Raw genomic sequence first — 25730 nt, 5'->3', positions numbered from 1 at the left:
ATTAAACTATGTTCTGATGATCAAAAAAGGGTTTACAATGAATGACAAATACCAACAGAACTATGGAGAATAATCCACCTCTAAATTATAGACGGTATGCAAGAAAATAAAAATGTTCCAGGAAAAAATCTCTTTTTATGCTTAAAGCTTAATTCCATGCTTTTAAATTATGGAAGCAGATTATTTTATTAACTGATTTCCACCTAGCAAAGAAAAACAGTCACTGTTACAATATAGAATTTAGAAAGACCTAAAACATAAAACCCATTATGTTGTTCCTTTGTAACTAAAGATCTGTCTTATAGTATTTCTCAATATTAAACAAACAGCCAAAGTACTTCAATTAACTAGTATTTATGCATTAATAACTTACTTTTATTGCCTACCAACGCCACAAGTGGCTGAATTTCTGATTCTTCATTTGCTTTCTTTACCATATTATACCAGTCTTCTAAATTTTCAAAGCTCTGGTAATTGGTGATGTCATATACCAAAAGGATACCCTGAGGAGAAAAGATATATTTGAAACATTATACATTGACAAAAGTTATTCATTGCAATAAGTTACTATTAAATTCACATTAAGTTTATTTTTTAAAATTCTTCAAAAGCTGAGATGCCACTAATTGTAAATTTTGTTTTATTATTATTATTATTGTAATCCAAACTGAACAGTTAGGATTCAAGCAACTCCACTAAATAAATATTTTATGAGATAAGACACATAGCAGTACACAGACTTTATTACTCATATATTAATTGTATCACAGCTAGAGAAACACAATGGAAATTTAGCAAAGAAAAACAGCAACCAGTATATTACTCAGAGTAGAATGTCACTGTCCAACATTTACATTTCTTTTAAAAACCTCAAAAGCTTTTCAAAATGAAAGTTAATATTGATTTAGTTAGGGATTGGTCCTGCTTGGAGCAGGGGGTTAGACTAGATGGCCTCCTGAAGTCCCTTCCAACCCTGATATTCTATGATTGTAAAAACTAAGTTGTAAAAGGGCTGCTAATTATCTAGTTTTCACCATAGGTTTCCAGATTTGATTTTTTTTTTTTTTAAATTGTGAATCACATATTTCTTATTGCCTGCCTGCTGCTTCTATTCTCCCAGCTGGGGCAAAAAGCCAGCTCCAGTCCTTTACTGTTGTAGAAGACAAGTATTGGCAGGCTTTTAACAAAACTCTAAGGGCCTGATCAAAAGCTCAGCATAGGTCAATGGAGAGACTAGCATTGACTTAAATGGACTTTAGGTCATGTCCTAAGTGAGAAATATTCAAAAGACAGATATTAGTCAGGTGTCCCATAAAGTCCATTATTTTGTGGCGAAAGTCCATTGACATCCCTGACTTCCCTGCAGGCTTTAGCCTATCTCTTCTCATCTTTTTTCCTCCATGGATTCAATGGTCAGCTCTCACCTTCATTCTCTTCTCAATTATTCACCCCTTTGTCCTTCTCTCCCACTGTTCCCTCCAATTCAATATCCCATAGCCCAGGCTCACATCCAGAATCTGCTTCTGCTGATCCTGTTCCCATCGTTCTATATACCTCTAAAGAAAAATCACAAAGACCACGTAGCGTTCCTCCACTACAAATCCATCCTTTTCTCCTTATGTACCACCAACTTCCTTGCAAAACCGCTTTACTATTCCTTCAGAAGCCCTGCTTATAACCTACGACAACTTTGATTCCTCCCTCTCCGTACAGTATTATCAGCTTCTTCAAGGAGATGGACAAGAACTAGCATGATCTCCCTTTCACCCTCTTCCCCACGAAACACTCTTTCCTCTTTTATCTCACTCACTGAATCTAATGTCTTGCACCAACCGTTCCCTTCCAACTCTTCCATCGCCTGCCCCTTGACTCCATCTCTCCCAGTTACTGATCTCCTTACTCCTACTCTACCCATTCTTCCGAAATATTTCAACCTGGAAATATGCAGGAGGGAAGTAGCAGTTATATAGCAAAGTTACTTTCCTAACTTTGAACATCAGTTATACAGTAGGAATTGGGGGGAAGGGGGAAGGGGTACAAAGAGACTGGGATTGGGACAAGCCATGCCCTGAAGCAAGTATGCTCATGAACAGGTCAATCAAGGTAACAGTTGACTGTGAGGACTGAAAGTGTTCACATGGAAACTCAAAATAAAGATCATTGTGAACTGGAGATGTGCCATCAAATACCAAGGAGAATGTAATAGATACATACTGCCTACTAACCAAGTGGCTATTCTACACAAATGGATTTTTGAGCAATTTGTGGCTGTTATAAAAACAGAGTGGCAGAAAATAAAGGAGGATGGTAAGGTCTTGAAATGAAAAGATAGACCCCCTTGGCAAAGCCCCACCTTCATTCATCTTGATTTGGGCAATAAAGCAACACCCCAGTGAGGGCAGAAAGCTTAACACAATTTATCATAGCTACCTGACAGTTGGGATGCCAAAAAACTGCACTGTATCCAAATTTTTGTTTTACTAGTGGAAGCTTTGTTGTGAGCAAGACACAGTGTTGTGCCATGTCTAATGGGAATGGAAGAAGGGGAGCACAAGGGTAGGGGTTGTTTAGGTAGGAGAATAGGAGTGAGGTTGGTAGAAAATGAGGAGGAGCATGTGGCATGCTCCTTCCAGCTCCAGTACTGCCACCTTCCCCATTTAGTAGCAAAGCATGACAGTCCTTATCTCAGATAGCTCCAGAGTTCAGAAGACACTTGGGCGATAGCAGCATGTTAAACAAAATTAATGCAGAGTAACGTATTTAAAATATTTATACCTAACATGATGGGCTGGCTGTCTCCAGTATCTCTTCAGACCACCACTGTGCTGCTGCAAAGCCAAGCATAGCCTCTGCTCCCCCTTAGGAGAAAAGGAATCCCACAACAGAGGTTTCATGGAAGATACTCTTGAAGTGAGTTCTAGCAGCTGTAGCTCCACAGTGTCCTTACTATTACCTTCCAGGCCATCTCCAACACTGCCTTAAAAAATGATGTACTTTCCTCAATCATTCCCTGTCTTTGAATCCTCTCACTGATTGTCCCACACAACAAGTTTAAACTCTTGGTACTTGCTCCTAAGGTCCTGCACAATTCTGCCATGGCCTGCCTGCCTGCCCGTGTGCACGCACACACACACCTCTAACAATACCGACTTCTCCCTGCTGTTTCTCTTTCTCCCACTCCAATGTCTAGACTTTTTTCCAGGTTACCCCTTATGCATGAACTGGGAGATCACTCTCAGTATATCCGGAACCGCACCCTCTTCTTAATTAAACAACAGAAGCAAATGCGGATGTCTGAACTCATGGAAATGATATAGGATTGACAGTGTTCACTACTCTCTCCTTTCATCTCTTGGGGCTTACTTTGATTGCAACCCAGGATATCCACAAATTGTGGAAACAGGCCCAATGCTGTCTTCAAATACCGGATATCAATGTGTTACCCAGGTTTTATATCAGTGTAACTCTATTATTTGAGACATGGACTGGCAGGGATGCAATAGAAGACAAGGACAGACTGATTTTATGGCCTTTACACTAAATACTAATCTGTAATCTTATTTTTTGCCCCAACAAAAAGATAATGTATAATGCTCTACCACTGACTTATTCTGAACTTTACAATTATGGAGGTGCTGGTCACAACTTCATATCTAATATTTAGTTCGGTTTTCTACTGAAAGCAGAGATTCAACCTTCATTTTCTCTGGAAAAATACAGTGTATCCTCCCCAAACTTACAATACTTTAAGTACAGAGAGAACAGATATAAAATTCAATCATTGCTATTTCCCCAACATGCACATGAAATACACTTGGAGGCATTTTTAAAGGATAAAAAATGAGAAAGAAAAACAATTAAAATTAGCCTGGTAACACAGATGTAGCACACTGCCCCACCATGAGAAAGAAAAATGTTTGAGAACTGACAGGATACCACGACGTGAACAGTATGTTAATTCTCTAGTCTCCGGCACATATTCCCTGCTTGCATAACAACATTCTGGCAATGGAGACATTATGCCTACCTTACTGTACATGTGAGTGTTTTTTGTTTCTGAATTGTAGCATATTTGCAAAAATAGTCCACTGGAAGCTGAGTGTACTGCAGAAATGATTTGCTGGTCTCTAGAGAAGGTATGGTCCGCACTACTCTTATTCTGTTAACAAGCTAATTTATGAAGTAGCATATGCCAACTCTGAAGGATACTTTACACTAGAGATATGGATAGGGTCTGCAGCTATACAGCTCAGAGTTGGGAGTTGGTCTAAAACATATTTACAGCATAAAAATGCAATTCTAAATGCTTCATAACAGTATTAAATGGAATTATACATAATTTGACACTAGAAAAAACATTTAAGAAGTTTCAAATATTTACAACAGTAGTATATTAAAAAGACTAAAGAAAATGCTAATCCAATAATTTTATAGTTTAAATATTTTATTATCAATGCTTATCAAGTTATAGCCCTATCCAAATGATAGATATGATTACGAAAGAGCTGATCAAATTTTAATTTGACATCAAATTAAATTAAATTGAATGCTCATGAAAAGCCTCAGATTAAAAGTAATAGACACTGAAATCTTCTAGCCACAGAACAGACGGAGCTCACGTAGTGGCATCTTCCCCCTACAAACATGCAGAGAGCATCCATGCTTAAAAGGTAAGGTAGTTCACTGTCTATGCCTATTAATCATCAGCTTCTCTGAAGAGACGAACCTAAAGGTTGCCAAGACTGGCAAATCTGTGATGTGGCCACATTCTCACTAGGGACTAGATGCAAACTACATAGCTCACAAAAGTACAAAAAGGAGCCAATCTACTTGCATCTTCTTTTGTAAATCTCTTAATAAGTTTTCCCATTGTTAACATAGGTACATAAAAGTTCCTTATACTGATAATTATCACAATAATACATTAAACAAAAATCTAAGTTAGCTTTTAAAGGGTGCCTTACTCTGGCTGTTTAAATAATATTTACTTAGCACCTTTCATTCAGAAAGATCCCAAAGCTCTTTACTGTCTGCTAGAATCATTTCAGCCACCACGAAATTTAGCCAGCTCTGGGGTGGAATGCAGCAACCACATCATTCTGGGCTAGCAACACTAAAACAACAACAGTTTTAGGAGGGGAAGTAAATTACTAACTTCTTCAGCTGAAAGTACATGGAAAATTAGGTAGATACATTGGAAATAGACTGAGACACCAAGGTTAATACCAACCACTCCGATTGCAAAATGTGACATAGGAAGCCCAGAGCTCTGTTCTATGCCTCAGCCACAAGATGGCATCTCTAACAGTACCATAACCCAAAGCTCCATCCTGGAGAGTTGATTCTATTCTGAATGAGAAAGAAGGAAGCCACTAATGCCAATTTCTGCAGCACCTGGAGTTTCTTTGAATACCCCTCATCCAAATACTAAGCACACCCAACAGTCTGATTATGTCATCTGACCAGATCATGGACTAAGAGGATATAGGTACAGGATATATTGTTTACAATGACTTGTGCAGAATCTGTATCTACCATATGCCCCAACCCAGGAAAATGATGCATATGGGTAGTAGACCTCTACATCCACGTGGAGTCCATGTGACTTGCACAGGCATAGCAGTCCATTCACACACAAGAAGTTGCAGAACCAAAGCTTTACATGGTTAAGTTCCTTGGGGCAGGAGGCAAGTCTTCTTTTTTGCAGACAAAGCAACAAGAAAACTACCAGTACTTAATAATTAGTTCTATGGAAATGACACATGACGTTATCTGCCTTAAGAACTGAAATTATTGCCTTTTGCACACTTAATAGAACCTAAATGAAATATTCTGGATAGATATTTATGCAGACTGTATATGGTTGCTTCGGTCATACATTCATTTCACAGCTAACAAGGCATTAAGGGCCAGATTTAAAAAAGGTATTTAGGCATGTAAAGATGCATATAGGCACCTAGTGAGATTTATAAGGCACCTATCTGCATCTTTACGTGCCTAAATACCTTTATAAATCTGATGCCTAATGATCTGGGATTTATGAACTCACACGTAAAAGTGATTGGATGTGAAGGGACTGACTTTTCAGGAAAGATTAAAAGAACTAATGGTAACATTTTGAAAACCACATTGATGATTTAGGCACTTAAGTCACTTATTCAAAAATAATTTTGGTACTTTGGAGACAAAATCCCATTGACTTTCAATGGGAATTAGGTGTCTAACCTGCTTACATGCTTCTGTAAATCCTATTAGACACCTATCTGCATTCTTAGGCATTTAAATACTTTTGTTAATTTGTAAATGGAGACTGGAGCAGTGGCATATTTCAAGACACTAAGTAAGTAGGTAATAATTCCTTATGAATTTTTTGCTTCAAGAATATCATCATATATTTTGTCTTAATTAAATATCTAGCTTTGGCTTATTATAATGATCAAATACATTATTCAATCATGGAATCATTTTATCTATGAAATAAAAGATCCAGGGCTGAAACCTTACCTTAATATTCAGTATGCATTATATTTTCACATTACTTAATTCCAAGATATACACACGGGTTTAACAAACAGAGCAACTGATCAGGATGCAGTATTTCTATTTGCACTTTTTAAAGTTAGACTTTAGCATATCTCGTAGCAGGTTATCAAAGTACAAAAACCTCTTTAGGCAAAAACAAATCAAGTCAGAGTGCAAATGGATTCTCCGATTTCATCCCTCTGAACAACCTGATTGTATCTCTAAAGAGCAATTAGTTTTGGGTCTGAATTAAGGTGACTTCTTATAGTCGTTGGTGACAAGGCGAGTAACACCAGCAATTTCAACTGCCTGCTGTGTTATGGAATGCAGGTGGATGCAGCTATATGTTCTGCCTATCTACTCCCTTTCTTTATACTTCACTATATTGCCTGCTCCCAAGAATTTTGTTATATACGTAGACTAGGATTCTTCCCTTCAAATTCCACATGGTGCCCTATTTCGATCTCCCCTTTTTCGTTTCCACTAAACCTTCAGATTCCCTACATTGAAGCAACTTTCAGCCTGGAAGAGAACAGACGACAGCTTCTTCCAGAACTATCCATGCTGTTTCATCTGTTCTTCATGGAGGCTGCTGGGAAGCTAATGCTAAGAAAGTGTTCAGACCAGCCCTGGGAGGACAGACATCTTGGCATAATACTTACTAGAATTAAGGAGACGGAAACTGACATTAATTTATTAGAAAGTTGCAACTAGTGTAGTTTATCAATCAAATAAAAGTAGCTTTTGCAGTTCTTAGTTATTTTAATGGAAATGTTACCAGATCACCCAATGCTGCTAAATTACAGATTACTATGATTTAAAAGAACACAATCAGCTTTATAAAAATCACACTTTGGTCTGAATTTTTTGGGTCTACTATTGCTACAAGAAACTCCTAAAATCATCAGTGAAAGTAATAAAAGAAAAAGTATGTGTGCTCATTGGGAACACTGTGAATAGTTAGTTTCCTTGTTTCACTGCAGTCACTTTCACCTGTTGCTTGATAGGTCTTTCACAGGACAGAGAAAATCTTTTTAAAAAAAAATTAAGTTAAGCGTGGCCGTAAAACCACAGACGTTACCAGGGTGACTCAGGTTCAGGTGTAATACTTAAAACTACTTAGCCTTTTTTAGAAATTGACTAAATTTTAAATCGACAAGGAGGTCAGATTATTTTACCCTATCAATTTGCAAATCTTAGTCATTTTAATTAGCAGCCCCCGTTCTATATTTATTAGTGTGATGCCAAGCCTCCACTCTTGTCCAAGTCTAGAGCCATATTCTTCCCTTTATTGTGAGAAGTAGGGACCAGAAAATAGAAGTAAAAAGAAAAAATACATGAAAACAATACATTTTATCATATACATTGTCTATGGTTCCTGTTGCAACTATTGCCAAAAATAAAAGAATGTAGTACTTAGTTTGATGTTACTAAGCCAAAAATAAAATTATGTGCTAGGGCTATCGATTAATTACCGTTATCTCATATGATTAACTCAAAAAAATTAATCATGATTAATCACAGTTTTCATCGCCCTGTTAAACAATAGAATACCAATTGAAATTCAATATTTTTCAATGTTTTTCTACATTTTTAAATATATTGATTTCAATTACAACGCAGTATACAAAGTTCACAGTGCTCACTTTATATTATTATTTTTATTACAAATATTTGCACTGTAAAAATGGCAAACAGAAGAAATAGTATTTTTTAATTCACCTCATACAAATACTGTAGTGCATCAATCTCTTTATCGGGTAAGTGCAACTTACAAACGTAGATTTTTTTTTGTTACATAACTGCACTCAAAAACAAAACAATGTAAAACTTTAGAACCTACAAGTCCACTCAGACCTACTTCTTGTTCTGCCAACTGCTAAGACAAACAAGTTTGTTTACATTTACAGGAGATAATGCTGGCAGCTTCTTATTCACAATGTCACCTGAAAGTGAGAACATGCGTTCGCATGGCACTTTTGTAGCTGGCATTGCAAGGTATTTACGTGCCTGTTATGCTAAACAGTCATATGCCCCTTCATGCTTCAGCCACCATTCCAGAGGACATGCTTCCATGCTGATGATGCCCATTAAAAAAATAATGCATTAATTAAATTTGTGACTGAACTCCTTGGGGGAGAATTGTATGTCTCCTACTCTGTTTTACCTGCATTCTGCCATATATTTCATGTTATTGCAGTCTCGGATGATGACCCAGCACATGTTGTTCATTTTAAGAACACTTTCACTGCAGGTTTGACAACACACAAAGAAGGTACCAATGTGAGATTTCTAAAGATAGCTACATCACTCAACCCAAGAATTAAGAATCTGAAGTGCCTTCCAAAAGCTGAGAGGGACGAAGTGTAAAGCATGCTTTCAGAAGTCTTAAAGAGAGCAACATTCCAAAGTGAAAACTGAAGAACCTGAACTACCAAAAAAGAAAAATCAATCTTTCTGCCGGTGGCATCTGACTCAGATGATGAAAATGAACATGCATCAGTCCATACTGCTTTTGATGGTTATCGAGCAGAACTCATTATCAGCATGGACACATGTCCTCTGGAATGGTGGTTGAAGCATGAAGCAACATATGAATCTTTAGTGCATCTGGCACATAAATATCTTGAAACGCCGGCTACAACAGTGCCATGCAAATGCTTGTTCTCACTTTCAGATGATATTGTAAACATGAAGCGGGCAGCATTAGCTCCAGCAAATGTAAATAAATTTGTTTGTCTGAGCGATTGGCTGAACAAGAAGGAGGACTGAGTGGACTTGTAGGTGTTAAAGTTTTACATTGTTTTATTTTTGAATGCAGTTATTTTTTGTACATAATTCTACATTTGTAAGTTCAACTTTTAAGATAAAGAGATTGCATTATAGTACCTTTACTAGGTGAATTGAAAAATACTATTTCTTTTGTTTTTTACAGTGCAAATACTTTTAATCAAAAATAAATATAAAGCGAGCACTGTACACTTTGTATTCTGTTGTAATTGAAACCAATATATTTGAAAATGTAAAAAATATCCAAAACTATTTTAAAAAAATGTATTCTATTATTGTTTAACAGTGTGATTAATCGCCATTATTTTTTTAATCGCTGGACAGCCCTATTATGTGCACATCATTAAAAACTGCATCTCATAAATCTACATGTTGTTGCAATATTTTGTTTAGTCCTAGCATTCACTTAAAGTTGTTTCATAAGCTTTTGGGGCAAAAATTAATTTTCACTATATGCATGTTCTGCAAAAAATATTTAGCTACCTGGTTGCCTCCTTTTGTTTGCCCTCTTATAACCCCACTTGCTTGTATGAGCTTAATGGTGTAGGATTGCTCTTAATTTCCTCCTTCTACTTTTTCCCCTCAGGGGGCATCTGCTCTCAAAGCAGCCAGTATATCTACCATACCATGTGGATATCCAAACAGCCTTTACTGTTTACTGTGATTGCTTTTCTCAACCCAAGCCACAATGCATGGAAACATACATCTGTTTTTCGAGAGTTGTTAGGGATCTGCAAACTAGCACCTTTGCTGCTTTTTTTAAAGCCAGCGCAAACGTCACTATATCCAAAAATAAAACTTGCACATAAATCAATGCTAAAATAAATTTTAAATTAAGCAGCTTAATTTTGTGACTAAAAAAGTTTCCTGAAAGAGTACGATTATGAAAACAAAGTTGATAACTTTTGTTTTGTTTTTACTGTACCTGGGCTCCATAGATATATTTATCCAACATCTTGCCTCCTATTGTTTGTCCCCCAATATCCCACACTTGAAGAGTAACATTCAAGTTTCCTGAAAAAGAAAAATATGCAGAAGCTGATTTCTTTGAAGACATTGATTTGATGAAGTTAGATGCAACTAAATTCCAAATGTAACATTAAAGCAGTTGATACAATTCCAGCATATTTGTACTTTTTACAAATATTTTCTTGTACACCTAATAAATGTTTGGTCAAAATATGGAGATGAACAAATCAACTGGGGAAAAAAGTTAATTCCTATTAAATTATACTCATTAAGATCCAGTAAAAATATAGCTAGATATGAACCACATCTCACTGTAAATGTTCTATGGAGGAAAAGAACTAGAATGGTATAAGGTACAGTTTTCCTAAGTCGAAGTTTAATAATGTATTTCAGAGAAGCAATCTGAAAAGAAGCTTAATAAAACAAATCTTTATACCACAATAGTTGCATTGTCCTTTATTTCTAGTAATATCAACCTAACCACATATTTTATCTCCCGTGCGCCTGTTCAACTGTCTTAAACATTTAAAACTAGGATGCATGCACAGAGTAACTCTATTTTGGTAGAGCTGTTCTCAGTATTACTGTACAGCTAGGTGACTATAATGGAAATGCTAACACAACCCTATTTTTAGGATACAAAATCCTTCCTCCTCTGCCCTCCCCCCTCCAAAGAGGCACTCAGCCATAAACCTGACTTGGCTTACAAATTCTCAGCCTCTAAGTTATTTTTTTTTAAACCAATGACTAGACCATCTCTTTTTGGTACACCACTCAAAGTAGCTTTAAATTCAGTTTTGAAGACCATTATTCTATACTGTAGATAATGGGTTTTGTTTGTTCTATACACAACCCCTAAAAAAACCCAAGAAACAGAAATACCAAAATGAATGATATGCAAAGAGGTAAAAAAAAAAAATCATCTTCAGTCCATGCAAACCTGTCAAATTCACATAGTTGTTAAAGTCTATTGCATCCAAAGAACTCAATGGTCCACTGAGCCATCTTTAGATGTAATGAAACAGATGTATTTTATGAGCAAACAATCCAAACTAGCACACAAAAATACATACATGCACACAGATCTATGCCAACCTGTAACACACACAGAGTGCATAACTTGACTGTCATCTTTTATGATCAGATACCTTCTACAGTACAAAACTGATTGTCAGGAAGCATCAGACTCTAGTACAGTAAAGTTCAATACAAATTTTCACCAATCTAACTACAATGCATACATTAATAATACTTTAAGTATAAAAAACTATAACTTCCAATTAATTTTTATTTCTAGACAAAAATGCAATAAAGTGACACATTCCACATAAGTCATAAGTCTAACATTTCTTAACTCATACCAATAGTGTGGTATGTAATGGGGGAAGAAAAAGCAAAATACTATGGGTTACAGAGAGAGTTTTAGCCTTAAATTGGATATTTATTATTATATTACAAACTTTATGTTCTTGAGCAAAATGTTGTTATCTATTTACCCATAAAGAAACAGAGCATTTACATGAAGAACTTTTATTAGCATTAAATGAGTTACACAAGTAAATATCCCACTTATTGATGAAAATTTATTCTACTGCTTTGTGACAGTAGACAGTAAGTTACAAACAGATACATGGATATACTGTGCTTGGGCTACAAAATGTAACAATTACATTTTTATAACACATTTTGTTTTACTTTGGTTAAGTGTTCAGACTTTTTAGCCAAATCTTTTAAAATTGGTACATATGTCTCAGATGTGAATATTTCATGTACTTACTAAAAGATTCAATTGATTCAGAATACTAAAAATAAGCTTTACTTATTAATCTGTTTTTAAATTTATGACATCCCCTTCTTAAAAACAAAGAATATTTATGGAAACAGTGTATTTATGTTCAATATTCAAAAGTAACCTTTCACCTGTAATAAGAAACATATCTGTTTTCATAAGGCATTGACAAATCATTAAATGATGCTTTTAAAACTTAGAACATAAATCTATAGTGACTACAGATAACACAGGAGTAAGTCTTTCATAACACATATGTGGTTATGAACAAACTGGTGAATCAGCACTAGGAAGCAACTATGCTTCTTCAGTGGGTAACCAAATTAAATACACCCAAAAGCCCACCAAACAACTCATTCTGTAGTGTCCTATATCTAACTTCATTGTAACAGGTTTCAGAGTAACAGCCATGTTAGTCTGTATTCGCAAAAAGAAAAGGAGTACTTGTGGCACCTTAGAGACTAACCAATTTATCTGAGCATAAGCTTTCGTGAGCTACAGCTCACTTCGTCGGATGCATACTGTGCAAAGTGTAGAAGATCTTTTTATACACACAAAGTGGGAGGTATTTTTTCATCCTTGGTGTGTATAAAAAGATCTTCTACACTTTCCACAGTATGCATCCGATGAAGTGAGCTGTAGCTCACGAAAGCTTAGTCTCTAAGGTGCCACAAGTACTCCTTTTCTTTTAACTTCACTGTATTTGTTCTATTGCCAATTTACCATTTAATTCATGTTAGATATATGGGAAAATATATTAGAAATAGTGTAACTTTTGAAACAAGGAAATTTTAGAATCATAATTGTGTGTGTTAAAATGTTTCCAAATTGATTACTATCCAATGTTGGAGACAAACACAAGTTACTGGGCTCAATACAGGGGTAACTGGGTTATCTTCTCTGGCCTGTGTTACACAGGAGGTCAGACTAGATGATCTAGGTCTCTTATAGTCTTAAAAACTTATGAAGTTTTCCCCTTCTATTAATATTATAGAAAATAAAATCTTGTTTGTCTAAATAAAGCTTCATTGTTTCATTCATGTTAAGGTGACTCCTGGCTTAAATTAAACTAGAGCAATTACTGAAATTCATATTGATTATGTAGAGTAATAAATTAGTATTAACCCTATACTGCTTCATATGTTTTTTTGCAAGATTATTCCATGTTGTGTAGTATCTATTTTGTGGTCAACTTTTTAGGATAGCTATGACAGTAGAAAAAATCTGAACAATATGACTATTTAAAATTCAAATATCAGATATGGTAACATTAAATTTTACTTTTGGCATAAAATGTATTTATCTACTGACCAATTTAAAGGAAGTGTATATTAACTCATGAGTGGCAATAACAAAAAAGTTAACTATACATGAAGAAAAATGTCAACAGTTTGCTTTTTTACAGCTATAGTATGCTTTCTCCAAGCACCAAAATGAATGTACCAGTAAACAATTAAAGCTAAAGAATTCCAGAAAAATTGCATAGAGTCTATTGATGACAAACAAGAAAATTCAAGTGGAGTTTTTTGTTTGTTTGTTTATTAATTTGTTTTACACACACTTAGTAGAAAATGGCATGCATTGGGATGCAAAAAATGAGTAAATTGGAACATATAGGTATATAGGTTGCTTTTGGTCTGAACTGAAGCCACTAAAAGGATTCAACAGTGACCTTTGTAAAAGTATGCTTGGTGCATTGGTTAATCTTACTTAAAGCGCTGCACAGTCCAGATGAAACTAAAAACACAAGTCTGCCTACTTCTTGTACTGAAGACTTAAAAAATCCTTTTCACAGTAGAACCCTGTTTAGTGAACTGTACCCACAACCTCCCTGCAAGTATTTTGACTATGGCTCTTAAGAAGCTCTATCAGCAGAACCTCTGGCTAACAGATTGACTATTTAAAGCCATAAAATCTGTAGAGTGATTGCATCCAGACTTTACAGAATATTGGATCATGAAATATACTGAAATGGATCGGTATTTGGAAAATAATTACCTGGAAAAAATTTCATGGAGAACACTAAAAATCAAATTGTTCACAATTACACTACTCAAAAATACTTGCAAAATGTATTAAGTTGTTATTTTATTTGAATCATCAACTGGTAAAATGTTATTCCACTTCTTACTGTAAAATTATATCAGTTACTAAAAAAATTGAAAAGTATAAGACTATACTGGATAAACACAACATTCCAAACCAACATTTCATTTTTATCTACTAATATTAAGTTCCTATTTGTTTTTAAATAGTTTTTATGGGGATGGAATAATACATATTTCTGTTTGGTTTTAAAACTATCATTTCAATTTTGAAAAATCTGCTTACATTTAAAATCAACACATAAATTAGTGCTGTTCCGAAGTCAGTTATCTACCAGCTGTCCTACTAAAGGATGCAAACTAGTGTATGTTTTTCTACTGATATTTGCATACTTTTGTCTAGTTATATGAATTCATCTTTAGAGAAATATTAATAACTTTGAATAAACAAAACTAATAGTTGCAATCAATAAATTAAAAGAATCCATTTACTGAGGAAGTGCATTCCATAGTTACTTTTTGAACTTTAAAACCTTTCCCCCCCAAAATCTGACTTTTCCATAAAAATGAGACAGAGGGACACAGTGAGAAACCAAGGGAAAAATGCATCTTTCCTGATATAAAATGTATTTATTTTACAAATACAGAAATAAGAAAATATACATGAGCAGTCACTATTCTATATGTTTGGGTGTGATTTACACCTACACTCTTATTTTGAAACAAAATAATTATGGAACAAAACTATTATGAATGGGGACAAAAGTATTATACTTCTCCAAATTTTCCACCCAAAAGGAATATTTAGAAACTCAACAACTAATAGCTTCTGTATGTTTAACCATTGGAAAAAACCTTGCAAAAGTACAAGTTCTCAGCATACATGCTGTATGATTTGTGTACACATTCCATTTACAAGTGCTGCTGTAAGTATTCTGCATAGTTGTATTTCTAGAAGAGCAGGCAGGACAATAAAAAATTACTCTATCCATTTTATACAGAAATAAGCACACAGAGTTGGAATTTGCGTCAAGTCATACACAAAAGAGTACAGTGGAATAACTAATAAAATAATCTTGAAGAACAGAATCCTTTTACGTACTCCTGCATTCTATATCACTTGGGGGGAAAATTAACATAACATTTAAAAATTATTGGCAATATAGTTTTAACAAAATGAAGTTCAGAACACTGCATGTTTTCATGGAAGATTGCAAATTTCTTTTCTAGTTTGCTACTTGTATGTTACCAAAATAAAGACAGAACTTGCATCAACTTTATCATACCTGACTGCAACTTAATACTTAAAAGTGCTTTTTCCAGCTTTCATTTATTAAGCTCACCAGGGTAAATTGCTTTTAATGGAATACTTTCATGCTTACAAATTGAACAGCCACAATGAATGAATGGTTCTTTTTATACCCCCAATTGTTCAGAAACAAACTTTAAGCACTAACCATTCTTTTTTTATTATTTTTTGCATTTTCCATGCAGTGTGTGCAACTGGCATCTAAATAGTTTCTTTGCCGTCGTGAACTGAAACATCTTGAATGCTCAAACTGTATTTTTATGAGTGCCGAGGGACGTTAAATTTTAGTGGTCTATTAAATGCCAGCAATTTCATGCTGCCTTGCATAAAACAGCATTCACATATTAGAGCACAGCGATTCCATAGGTACATTATACTTCTCCCCCACAACCGAAATACAAGTTCAGTGTATTTTATCTAAAAAACTAGATTTATTTCAAAATGTAAAGATATTTTCAGTTAATACATAATTATATTTGGTTTATGTTGTGTATTATACTACTATCCACTTGAAGAGGTTAATTTTAATAGGGATACCAAAAAGTAATATTTTTTAAAATGTGGCTAATAATGGTTCTAGGAAAATAACAATCTTTAAAGACATAAACTGCCAGTACACAATCCTTTTTCACTTGGTGTCTACATAATAAGAAATCCGAGAGAAACTACCCTCAATAGCCAAATTAATTGTTCTATTTAAAAACATCTGCATGAAAAGCACTAGCTTATGTTATGTATTTCATTCTCAAGACCTTGTCGCTGGAGTCTTACTATTACCACCACTTTCAATCTAAGACTCTATATTCTCTTACCTGGTAATGTTATTCTTTTCAAAAAGAAGTCCAGTCCTACAGTCTGTCTGTACTGTTTCCCAAAAGCTTCTTGGGCAAAACGTGTGGCTAAAGATGTCTAAAAACAGAACCATATCAAATTATTTGGTATTTTAAAGGCTGCAAACCCAATTTAAACCAGTCCTAAATCTTATAAAACAAAGGTAAACAACTTTTTAATCAACGCCAGCTAACAATATTCTATGATAGCAGACAAGCTTTCTGTCAAGTTTAAAAAATAATAAAAGTAGATGATAATGGCAAGTTATGTCAGCAAAAAAACAAAGAGTAAAACATTCAGCATGCTTCCTGTACATTTTAAAAATATTCTGATATTAAAAATGCAGAATTGTGTTACATTTTTAACTGAGTGCCAAATAGCGCACTCTGCTCCATACAAACATACGGTGATATGGTCTCTACCCCATAGGGCTAACAATTGTTAAAAAGAAAGTCCTGATTTCTACAACACAGGACCATGTGCACAGCACTAATCACAAACCTTCAACACAAGGCAACTGCTCACACAGATCCACACTGCAGGTCTGTATGGTTGCAGGGATCCACTTCCTGCACAAATGTTGCAAGATAAGGGCCTACCTGGGGACTAACCTAGTGCCTGATCCTGCAAACATTTATATGCCTATTGAGACTACACACATGAAGTTTTGCATATATTGTGTCAAACAGTACGTTGGAAATTGTTTTCCTAGTGTTAAATTTCACAAAGTTATGTCATCGTGAATGTACACGGATACATAGAGCTGCCTTTTGAAATAACAGATTTCTTAATTTTTACTAGGAACCTCAAAAAGGGCATGCTTCTAATGACTTTAATATGCAGAAAGTAACAACGTATGTATTTTCTGTTTCTTCATGACCAGTTCTAATCCATTCATCAAAGGCAATAAAAATACATGATATAATGTAAAAAGGATACAAAAGAATAGAAAACACCAGTTATATGCATTCCTAGAACTGTTGAAAAAAAAATAATGTGATGCCTTAAAAAAGTGTGATGTTGCTTAAAGAATGTATCCTATATCAAATCATTGCCAGGCATTTATCAGTCTCTTGTTAACATAACATCTACAAACTGCAGAAATTAGCCATATTTCTGCCTCTATTTGTAAGGGAAAAAAATATCAGGAAACAGCTTCACAAAGCCCCTACACTGCCAGAGACTGACATCCGAAGTGACTAAATAGGAATCTAGCCAATCTTTAAATAAACCACTAAACGACATCAAGTGTTATTAAAAATGGGTAATAGAGGATATCCAGTTAACATACAATATATTACAATAATACAAATAGTCCTGTTACTGAAAACCAGACATGTTACACTACTAATGTATTAAAAAAAAGGAGGAGGGGGGAAGAGGGACACTGTAACGCTCGCTCTTGTTCTACAACAGCTTGTACCTTTTTTTCATGAGAAGTTATTTATACATTACCACCACCAAAGGACTCCACAATTAAGGAATCAAGCATGAATAGGGAAATAGGGATCCAGAAAGTTATTTGTGAAGGAAGTAATACAAAACTTAATAGTTGCTTGATTGTATCATTCATATTCCCACCACTGTCAGAGATTAATAGGTGTCTTGAACTCAGAAGATATTTTTAGACCTGATCCAAAACCCAATTAAATTAATGAGAATCTTTTAATTTACTCTAGTGGACTCAGGCTCGTAGAGAATTAGAAAATTAGAATTAGAAAACAAGCAAACTATAATTAAATAAGCATATTCATGCCATTTGTACCACACTTGAAAGTGAAAATGTTGAGGATCACAGAGGATGAAAATCCATCTGTCACCGCAAAACTATCTGACAATTATTTTAAAGTACATATTCAAAATAAAATTCAGTAAAAATTTTGACTGGAATACCACTAACTCATTCACATTGATTTTGTAATCTAACACTGAGCATTTGATCATTTCACAAACAGTATTTAAAAAAAAAAAAAAAAAAATCTATCACCACCTCAGATGTAGGCAAGTATAAATAAAGTGCAGAAGTACACTATATAGGCCCTCTTTTCCTGTAAACTGAATGTTTAATTACAAAATAGGAACTTTTCCCTTGTAATTTCCTCTTTCATTAGTGAATAATAACTAGCACCTGGGATGAAGAACAAAATATAATCTGACTATATCATAGGGTTTTGGAATATATAAAATGCTAATTTAGATCCATGATAAATAAGCAAACCCTCCCCTGTTTTAAGGGTACAGTAAATATTAACTTTATCACTCTGTGACACCTGATATTCCCAAAAGGTTTCTAGGGGTGTTAATAAAAATAAACAACACATTCAATTAACAGCCAACCAATAAGAGCAACCAGTAATCAACAGCATGGCAAAGTTCTCTTAAATAGTTTTCCTCCACTCTCCTGAATGCAAAGGAATTTATAGCAGAAAGTCATTGACTAACTCCTTTTTTAATTTTTTAATGAATGTTAGTGCTCACGAAAGGTGTAGGATTGCCAGCCATGAAGACTGGAGTTCTCTATTCATTCACAGAACAAGTATTTATCCACAAGAACACTGACAGCAGCAGTTCAAGTCCTCTACACATGGAAAAGTTGTCTCCATGCCCATTCAGGTCCATCCACAATGCAAAAGCTCCCTGCGATCCTAAAACTATTCTCTAGAGGGGTTCTTGAGAAAGGTTTTAGGTAACAATTTGGCAGCAGCCGTGGCCTGTGTGGTCAAGGTAAATTATTTTCCATTCCAATGGTTGATGAAAGCCATTCTAGCTCAAAAGAACATTTTCTGTGACTGTTTTTAACAAGGTTTTCCCCACCCAAAAAGTTTCATTAATCTGAAGAACAATTTTGTAACATAGACTGGGTCTCATTCCATGACCTCTCTACTATGACTGCTAACTAGAGTGCCCGTTGTGTTGACAGACTCTCTATTTAGGACCCAATTCAGCAAAGCATTTAAGCACTTGCCTAAATATAAGCATATGCATAAGTACTTTGCTGAACCGGGATGGCTGACTGAATCTGGGTCTTAATGCATATGCCTGATATTTATTAAGCAGCCCAGTCCCTCCCCTTTCAGCTAAAGTTCTTGGGGTGTTGAATTAGCAATTCATATAATTAAATCATAAGAGTAGAAGAACAATAAAGAGCTTAAAAGCCAAACCAGCAGTTTTAAGAATGAGTGATTTGGGGGGAGTTCCCTACAAAACAAGGATACAGTTTAATGTAAGGGGTGAAGGACAGGAGAAGACTGCTTGCTTATATTTTTAGATCAATCACCAACTAGTTGTATCACCTGTGCTGCAAATGGTCCATAAATTGTCGTGAAAAAGAGCTCTGCAGCTCAAAAGCTTGTCTCTTTCACAACAGAACTTGGTCTAATAAAAGAAATTACTTTGTCTCTCTCATATCCTGGGACAGAAAAGGCTACACCACCACTGCAAACATTCATTTACAGACAAACAAACAAAAAAATCAGACTGTCTGAAAAACAGTTACCATCTGTCAAATGTTGGCAAGTCATGGCAAGTCATGGTATAGGCCAGTGTTTCCCCAACTTGGGACACCGCTTGTTCAGGGAAAGCCCCTGGTGGGCCAGGCCGGTTTGTTTACCTGCCGCATCCACAGGTTCGGCCGATCGCAGCTCCCACTGGACAGTGTCAGTTATGCTTTCCCACCAGCCATGTTGTGGTTATTTGTAGAGCAGGAGTAGGAACTTCCCAAAGGCTGCCCTACTTGCCTTTTCCTCCCTAGGAGGTAAATTTTTCAGAAGTGCTAATGGGACTTTGGCTGTTACCTCTGGATCCCACAATAAAGGTCTTCCATCAAAGGTTTCCACTTTACCAAACCCATTGAGAATTCACTATCACTACCCAAAAATTAATCTGTATCCCCTCTCACCTCACCCCTTCCAGTTTATCATGTCTCTATTTATAGTAGCAATGCCCACTGGACCACATTCTGTACCAGCACCAGATTGTAAGAATCTTAGTTAGATGCACAAAATGACAGAACACTGTAGGGCACAAAATGCTTTAATTTTTGTACGGGTTATGGAGTAACTCAAATATGGATAACTTTTCATTGAAGAAAGTCTAGGTCTAGTTTATAAAAAACACAGTGATCTAAAATTTTGCTTATTCCTAGTTTACAAAGCAAATAATTTTATAATTTTGTTTTTTTGGCCTTCCCACTCCACTGCGACCCAACAATGAAAAACTGTCCTATAAAAGAAAAAATGGCTGATAAATGTTTACAGACAACCTATTTATTTTCACTATCTAGGTTTGCAAGTCTGAATATGGCTCTTTGAATAGTTTCTCCATCTGCAAAATGGAGACTATGATAGTAATCTACATGATAGTGGTGGAGTGAAATTTAATTAATGTTTCTAAAGTACTTTGAGATCTTCAAATGAAAGGTAGTACAAAAGTACAAAGTATTAGGTGGGTAGTGAAGCTATAAATGCTAAATACTTTTTAGTTAGAGAAGGAAATTCCAGTTCATTAATGGCTGGAAATAGTTATATGATGAGTAGACCAATATTTACAGTACTTCCTCAGAGATCAGCAATAATGAAGTCTGAAATTATGTTGATCAATGAGGTTATAGAATGTGAAAATAGAGTCTCACTACCCCCAGGTCAATTCAAAATTAAAAAAAAAAAAGAAGAGGAAGGGGGGAGAATAGACACATCAGAAAGATCTAGGAGCAATGCACAGTTGAGAAGCCCACCTCAAAGCTGATGTACGGGAAGAGGGTTTTAGGATTCCTACCAGGGGCAGGACACAGTTAAGTTCCATCTTTTGTATCAACCTTGAGAGTAGATATCTGATAAATTGAAGACCCACACCCATCTGGAAGGGAGAGAAGGAATGTGCACTGCCCCTTATCTCCAGCCCGAAAGCCTCCTAACTTTTGGGGTGGTCCCAGCTATTTTATTCTTCCTCTAACCTCCCAGTAGGTAAGGGGATGGTGCATTTCTGCTGCTCTACCCACTCCCATGACCTTTATTTTTCCAAGAACACCTTACCCATGAATAGCTCCGGAACCTAGTTCCACAGAGAGACACAGCTTTCCCGAGCAGCAGCAGAGCAAAACTAATGTGATTTTTGTTAGTTTCACTACTGCCATGTTTCTCAACATGCAAACCAATGAGCATGTGGAAAGATGTAGAAGCAGAATCCAGAGACTGACACCATTTTTTCAATCGATATTAATGTCACTAATTTTAAAAAAGTTTGGTTTCGTTTCTGGAGGGGAGGGTTTTGACAAAAGCTCTCGTTCCTGAATTTTGTTCCCTTTTCTCTTTCCCTCCTATTCCTTCCTATAAAAGAAAGTCATTTCTTTTATACTGCTGTGTATTTTTGCTTAACTCAATCCTCCTTTTCTGTTTCAGATTTCTTTTCCTCACCTGGTTTAATCTGTTTTCCTTATTTTTGTCTAACTCATTCCAACCCCTTTTTATCACCATTTTTCCCTTAGGTCATGCATTGTTTTCCCAATTTTTTTTCTTTTTAATATTTTCTTAGCATTTTTTAAAATTTTAATCTTTTGTTTATTTTCTCCATTTTATTATACTGTTTTTCTTCTGGCCTGTGTCTTTGTACTTCTATCAGTCGCTCCTACCTTTCTATCATGCTGTTACCCTTACGTCTCTCCTCCAGGAGCAGCACTTCCACTCCTTCCCATCAAGTCAACCTGATTTAGACTCCCCAGCTACCCTGAATCGTTCCCATTTCCCTTACCACCCTGCCATGTCACCACTCAGGTTTAGCCCATCTATCCCTCCATCTCAATCTATGGAGAGTTTGACGGGCCAAACCTGAGTAGCACTGTGACATCATCTGACAGGTCGCAATGCCACTGCTGTGCACTGAGTGCTAGGTGGGCTCTCTCTCTCCAACCTTCCCCTCCAGGTCTCATTTTTCAGAACCCCCACTATACTCTTGTGTATATTTTTGTAGCAAAAAAAAATACACGTAGTGTCGTTTCCATGAGTGTTTTTCCCCACACACCTGTCATGAAATTTTCTCAAAAAGTGAATGGGAGTGAAGCATTGCTCTCTGCCTCATGAACGGGGCACGACTGAGGAGGAGAAATGGAAACACTGTCCTGGACTGCAACTGCCACTGAGCTGTCTGAGCAGTTTTGTTTTTAAACTACTGCCAGGAGTTCCACAGAATTTGAATCCTTCCCCCTATCTCCCAGGCATGACACCAGAAGACATGCAAGTTTGCTGCCTTCTTGTAAGCTGGCTGAATCATTGTTCCTTGAGAGGCAGGAGACCAGTGTTGTCAATGCTGGCCCGGAGGAAGAAAAGGAAAACATGAAGTTCTGGATCTCAGGAGGGAATGAGGGAATATATCTTCTGCCACTATTCCCATTCCTCTCCATTGACTGAAGATCATAGTTCCTGCAGAGAGAGGAATGTGCACAGTGAATGGGGGCTGAGAACGTGCACAAAGGAGGCTGGATGAGAAACATATACAAGAGGGAGGCTGGGTGGGGGATAAAGAAACTTATGCTTATACCCACACCATTTTAAGAACGAGGGGGAACAAGTGACAATACAAGAGAGGAACTCAAATGGTTTGGTCTTAAGAGGTCTCCAAATTCACCTGAACTGGCCCCCAGGCTGTATTTTTATCCCCCTCATTCAGGCTATCAGACCTCTTTTACTTTTGCAAGATTTTTCTGCAAGGCCCAAAGTTGCAAGTTCCTCTTCCTGCAGCAGAGGATTCGGGATGCAACCAGGAAAAAAAAAAAAAAAAAATGCACCAATGCTTGTAATTCCAGTTATGGTAAGAGGTCTTGCCATAAGGTGCTAAACAGCAGTAGTGAAAACGACTTCTTAGTTTGATTTGTATACTGGGAAAGCTAAGAGCAAAAGACTAGAGCAATCTTGAGCATTTATAATACGCTCCTTAAATTGTCACTTGGAATTATTTGTCCACTGATTCAAACATAACACTATTTTTATGGCATAAAAGGTTTTCTTTACAACCATTAGAGCTAGATACTCTTTCATTTAAAGAAAAGAGTAAAGTCTACATTTAGCCACTTGCCTTTTTCACCACAGAGAATTTTCCTACTGATCAATGGCAAGCAGATTTTCCAACACCTGCAAATTATACGAAGTCTTGGTTTTTCACCTGAATCATAAGTAAACCAGTTTTTCCATGTCTGAACTTTTAATTTCCTACTGGAAAGTCAGTAACAAAGGAGAAATTGTACTTTAGAAATTCACATTCATGAGGGAGATTATCAGGTATGTCTTATAAACACATTCAAGATATGTGTAATAATACATACACTATGATCACTTTTTGTTGCAAGTAAAGATCAGGTCTTATTGTCTTCTTTGGTGCATAGTGACTTGTGCTTTGCCTTATTTGACTCTAGGCTGGTCAGGGACCTCATGTAGTCCACAATTCTGTAACCATGTTATTTGTTAATTACATTCCTAACCTTCACAGAAAGAAAACCTTGAAAACGTGAACCAAAATTAAAACACCACACTGGTGACTTCCCATATCCTGAAATAATAGCTCTGACAGATATAAAGTTGCCTTATTCGTGTGAGTAGTCTAGTAGTTTTTGAAACCTTAAGAACACAACTTGAACAGCAACGTTCCTAACTAGTGCACTGTTGATTATTTCAGCAGCAACATCCAGCTAGTATGTTTGTCCCCGAACCCCAGATTCCCTCCCTCTGCCTTGCCAGAACCCCAAATCCCTTCTCAGTGCCTGTCCAGATGCCAAAAGCTGCAGCTCCCCCCACCCCCCCACCCGACAACCTCTGTGATGCAACTATGCCTTGCCAATACAAAGTGTGCAACATACCGAAAATACGGGAACAATATAGGATAAATCGGTTTTAATGTCAAAATAAACACCACAGAGGCGACTGTAGTGATTGTATTAACAACTTTTACCTTTATTAAGGACTTTTATACTTGAAGTTCAGCCAGTCTAGAATTCCTAGGTTGCCGCACCAGAGCGTGGCAGGACGCAGGAGCCTTGCCCAGCGTTTGAGCGCCGGTTGCCAGGGGGCGGAAGGGTCTAGGGGGCTGCTCGGCGCCACTGCTCTTTGCGCCCCACAAGACAGATGGGGCTGGCCACAGTAGCCTCCCCTCCCACTGCCTGTCTCGGGGGGCTGCGCTGACAGCGGGGAACCCTCATCGCTGCCATTCGCTGCCCCAAGAGGTCTCTGGAGACCCGGCCGGAGAGGCCGCTCGTGGCGCGATTGTTCCACCCCCACCGCCGCGCTGTGGGCTCGCGTCCGAGGTCGTTGGACTCCCGGGGACGGGGCTAGGGACAGCGGCCGGTCGCCTGTCAGTCACTGGCCAGATATGGCGACAACGACAGGCGCGACAGACACGAGTCGCTCGTGACGGGGGGCAGGGGCTTGGCTCTTTGAGCTACGCGAGCCGCACGCGCTGCTAGCCGCGGGGTGGGGCCGGCTGGGGGGCGAAGAAGGCGGGTCCGGTGCGAGGCCGGGGCCTGCACCCCGGGACGCTCCGCGGCTGGAGGGGACAGAAAACATCCCGGGGCGGGCTGGGGTGCAGCCCCGGCAGCGAGGGCAGACGGGCCCCGGCACTGACCTTGCCGGAGGTGCCATCCCCCAACACCACTAGCTTGAGCTGCCGGTCCGGACTCTCCTCCTCCGAGTCCGACATGGTCCCTGCGCCCGGCGGGGCAGGGCGGGGAGCGGGGGCCGCACTCACGAAGCCGCTACCGGCACAGAGGCCGAAGCCGCCATCTTCCCTGGATGCGGCCGCTGTCACTAAGGCCGAGCCTGGGCGAGACCACCGCGCGGCCGAACCGGAGGAGGGCGAGAGAGACGGGGCGGCGGCCCCAGCGGCCGCTCCCCGGCCTGGGAATCAGCTCGCTGGGCCCCCCGCGTCCCTGCACCCTCACAGCCTCTCCCCCCTCCCTGCGCGATAGTGGCTTGGCCCGGAATTCTGAGCGCTCCAATGGTTTCATCCCCTCGTGACGCCCGGCGTGGTAACTAAGGGCCGTGGAGTGAAAGGTCACGGGGCGGGGAGCGCCACAACTGGCCCCTCCCTCTCCCTTCCCCAAGGGGGCGGGACTTAGGGGATTTCCCGCCCTCTGCTTTGCCCCCCAGGCAAGGCACGGGGATTATTTGCCCTCTGCTCAGGAGGAGGGGCGGCGGGGGGCGGGGCATGGGAATTTTCGCCCCACCCCCTCGCTCAGGGGCGTGGCATTTACTCCCGTCTCCGAGCGCTGGGCGAAGGGGGTGAGCAGAGGGTTCTTTTGCCCAGGCCGCGTGGAGGCCCCCCCCTACCACCCCCCCGCGTCGCTCGGCCCTAGGAAGCGGGGGAAGGAGCTGCCGTGGCCTGGGGAGGGGAACCGTGTCCCCAGGCTGCTGCCGTCGGGCGGGGTGCAAATGAGAGCGGGGCTGGAGCCGCCCCCAGGGGAGATCAAGCCAGCGCCACCCTCCCCCGTTCTGTG

General features: G+C 38.1%; 1 protein-coding gene across 5 annotated transcripts in view; it reads right to left on the bottom strand.

Moving 5' to 3' along the window:
* RAB28 (RAB28, member RAS oncogene family) overlaps window positions 1-25238 on the bottom strand; it is an 89976-nt gene extending 64738 nt beyond the window's left edge. For 2 of the 5 annotated variants that reach the window (XM_073342487.2, XM_078852582.1), the window contains exons 1-4: window positions 24860-25228; window positions 16237-16333; window positions 10238-10326; window positions 374-503 (exon numbers count right to left, since the gene is read on the bottom strand). In XM_073342487.2, the coding sequence (XP_073198588.1) occupies window positions 374-503; window positions 10238-10326; window positions 16237-16333; window positions 24860-24934 (391 nt within the window). In that variant the 5' untranslated portion in view covers window positions 24935-25228. Of the gene's footprint in view, window positions 1-373; window positions 504-10237; window positions 10327-16236; window positions 16334-24859 lie in introns of all 5 variants that reach the window. The other 3 variants (XM_073342490.2, XM_073342489.2, XM_073342488.2) reach the window with 3 other exon arrangements.
* Window positions 25239-25730: the final 492 nt, after the last annotated feature.

This window comes from Lepidochelys kempii, chromosome 4, assembly GCF_965140285.1.
Source record: "Lepidochelys kempii isolate rLepKem1 chromosome 4, rLepKem1.hap1, whole genome shotgun sequence".
Classification (NCBI taxonomy): Eukaryota; Metazoa; Chordata; order Testudines; family Cheloniidae; genus Lepidochelys; species Lepidochelys kempii.
The sequence above is the reverse complement of the archived record's forward strand: the minus strand, read 5'-3'. Positions and strand labels throughout refer to the sequence as shown.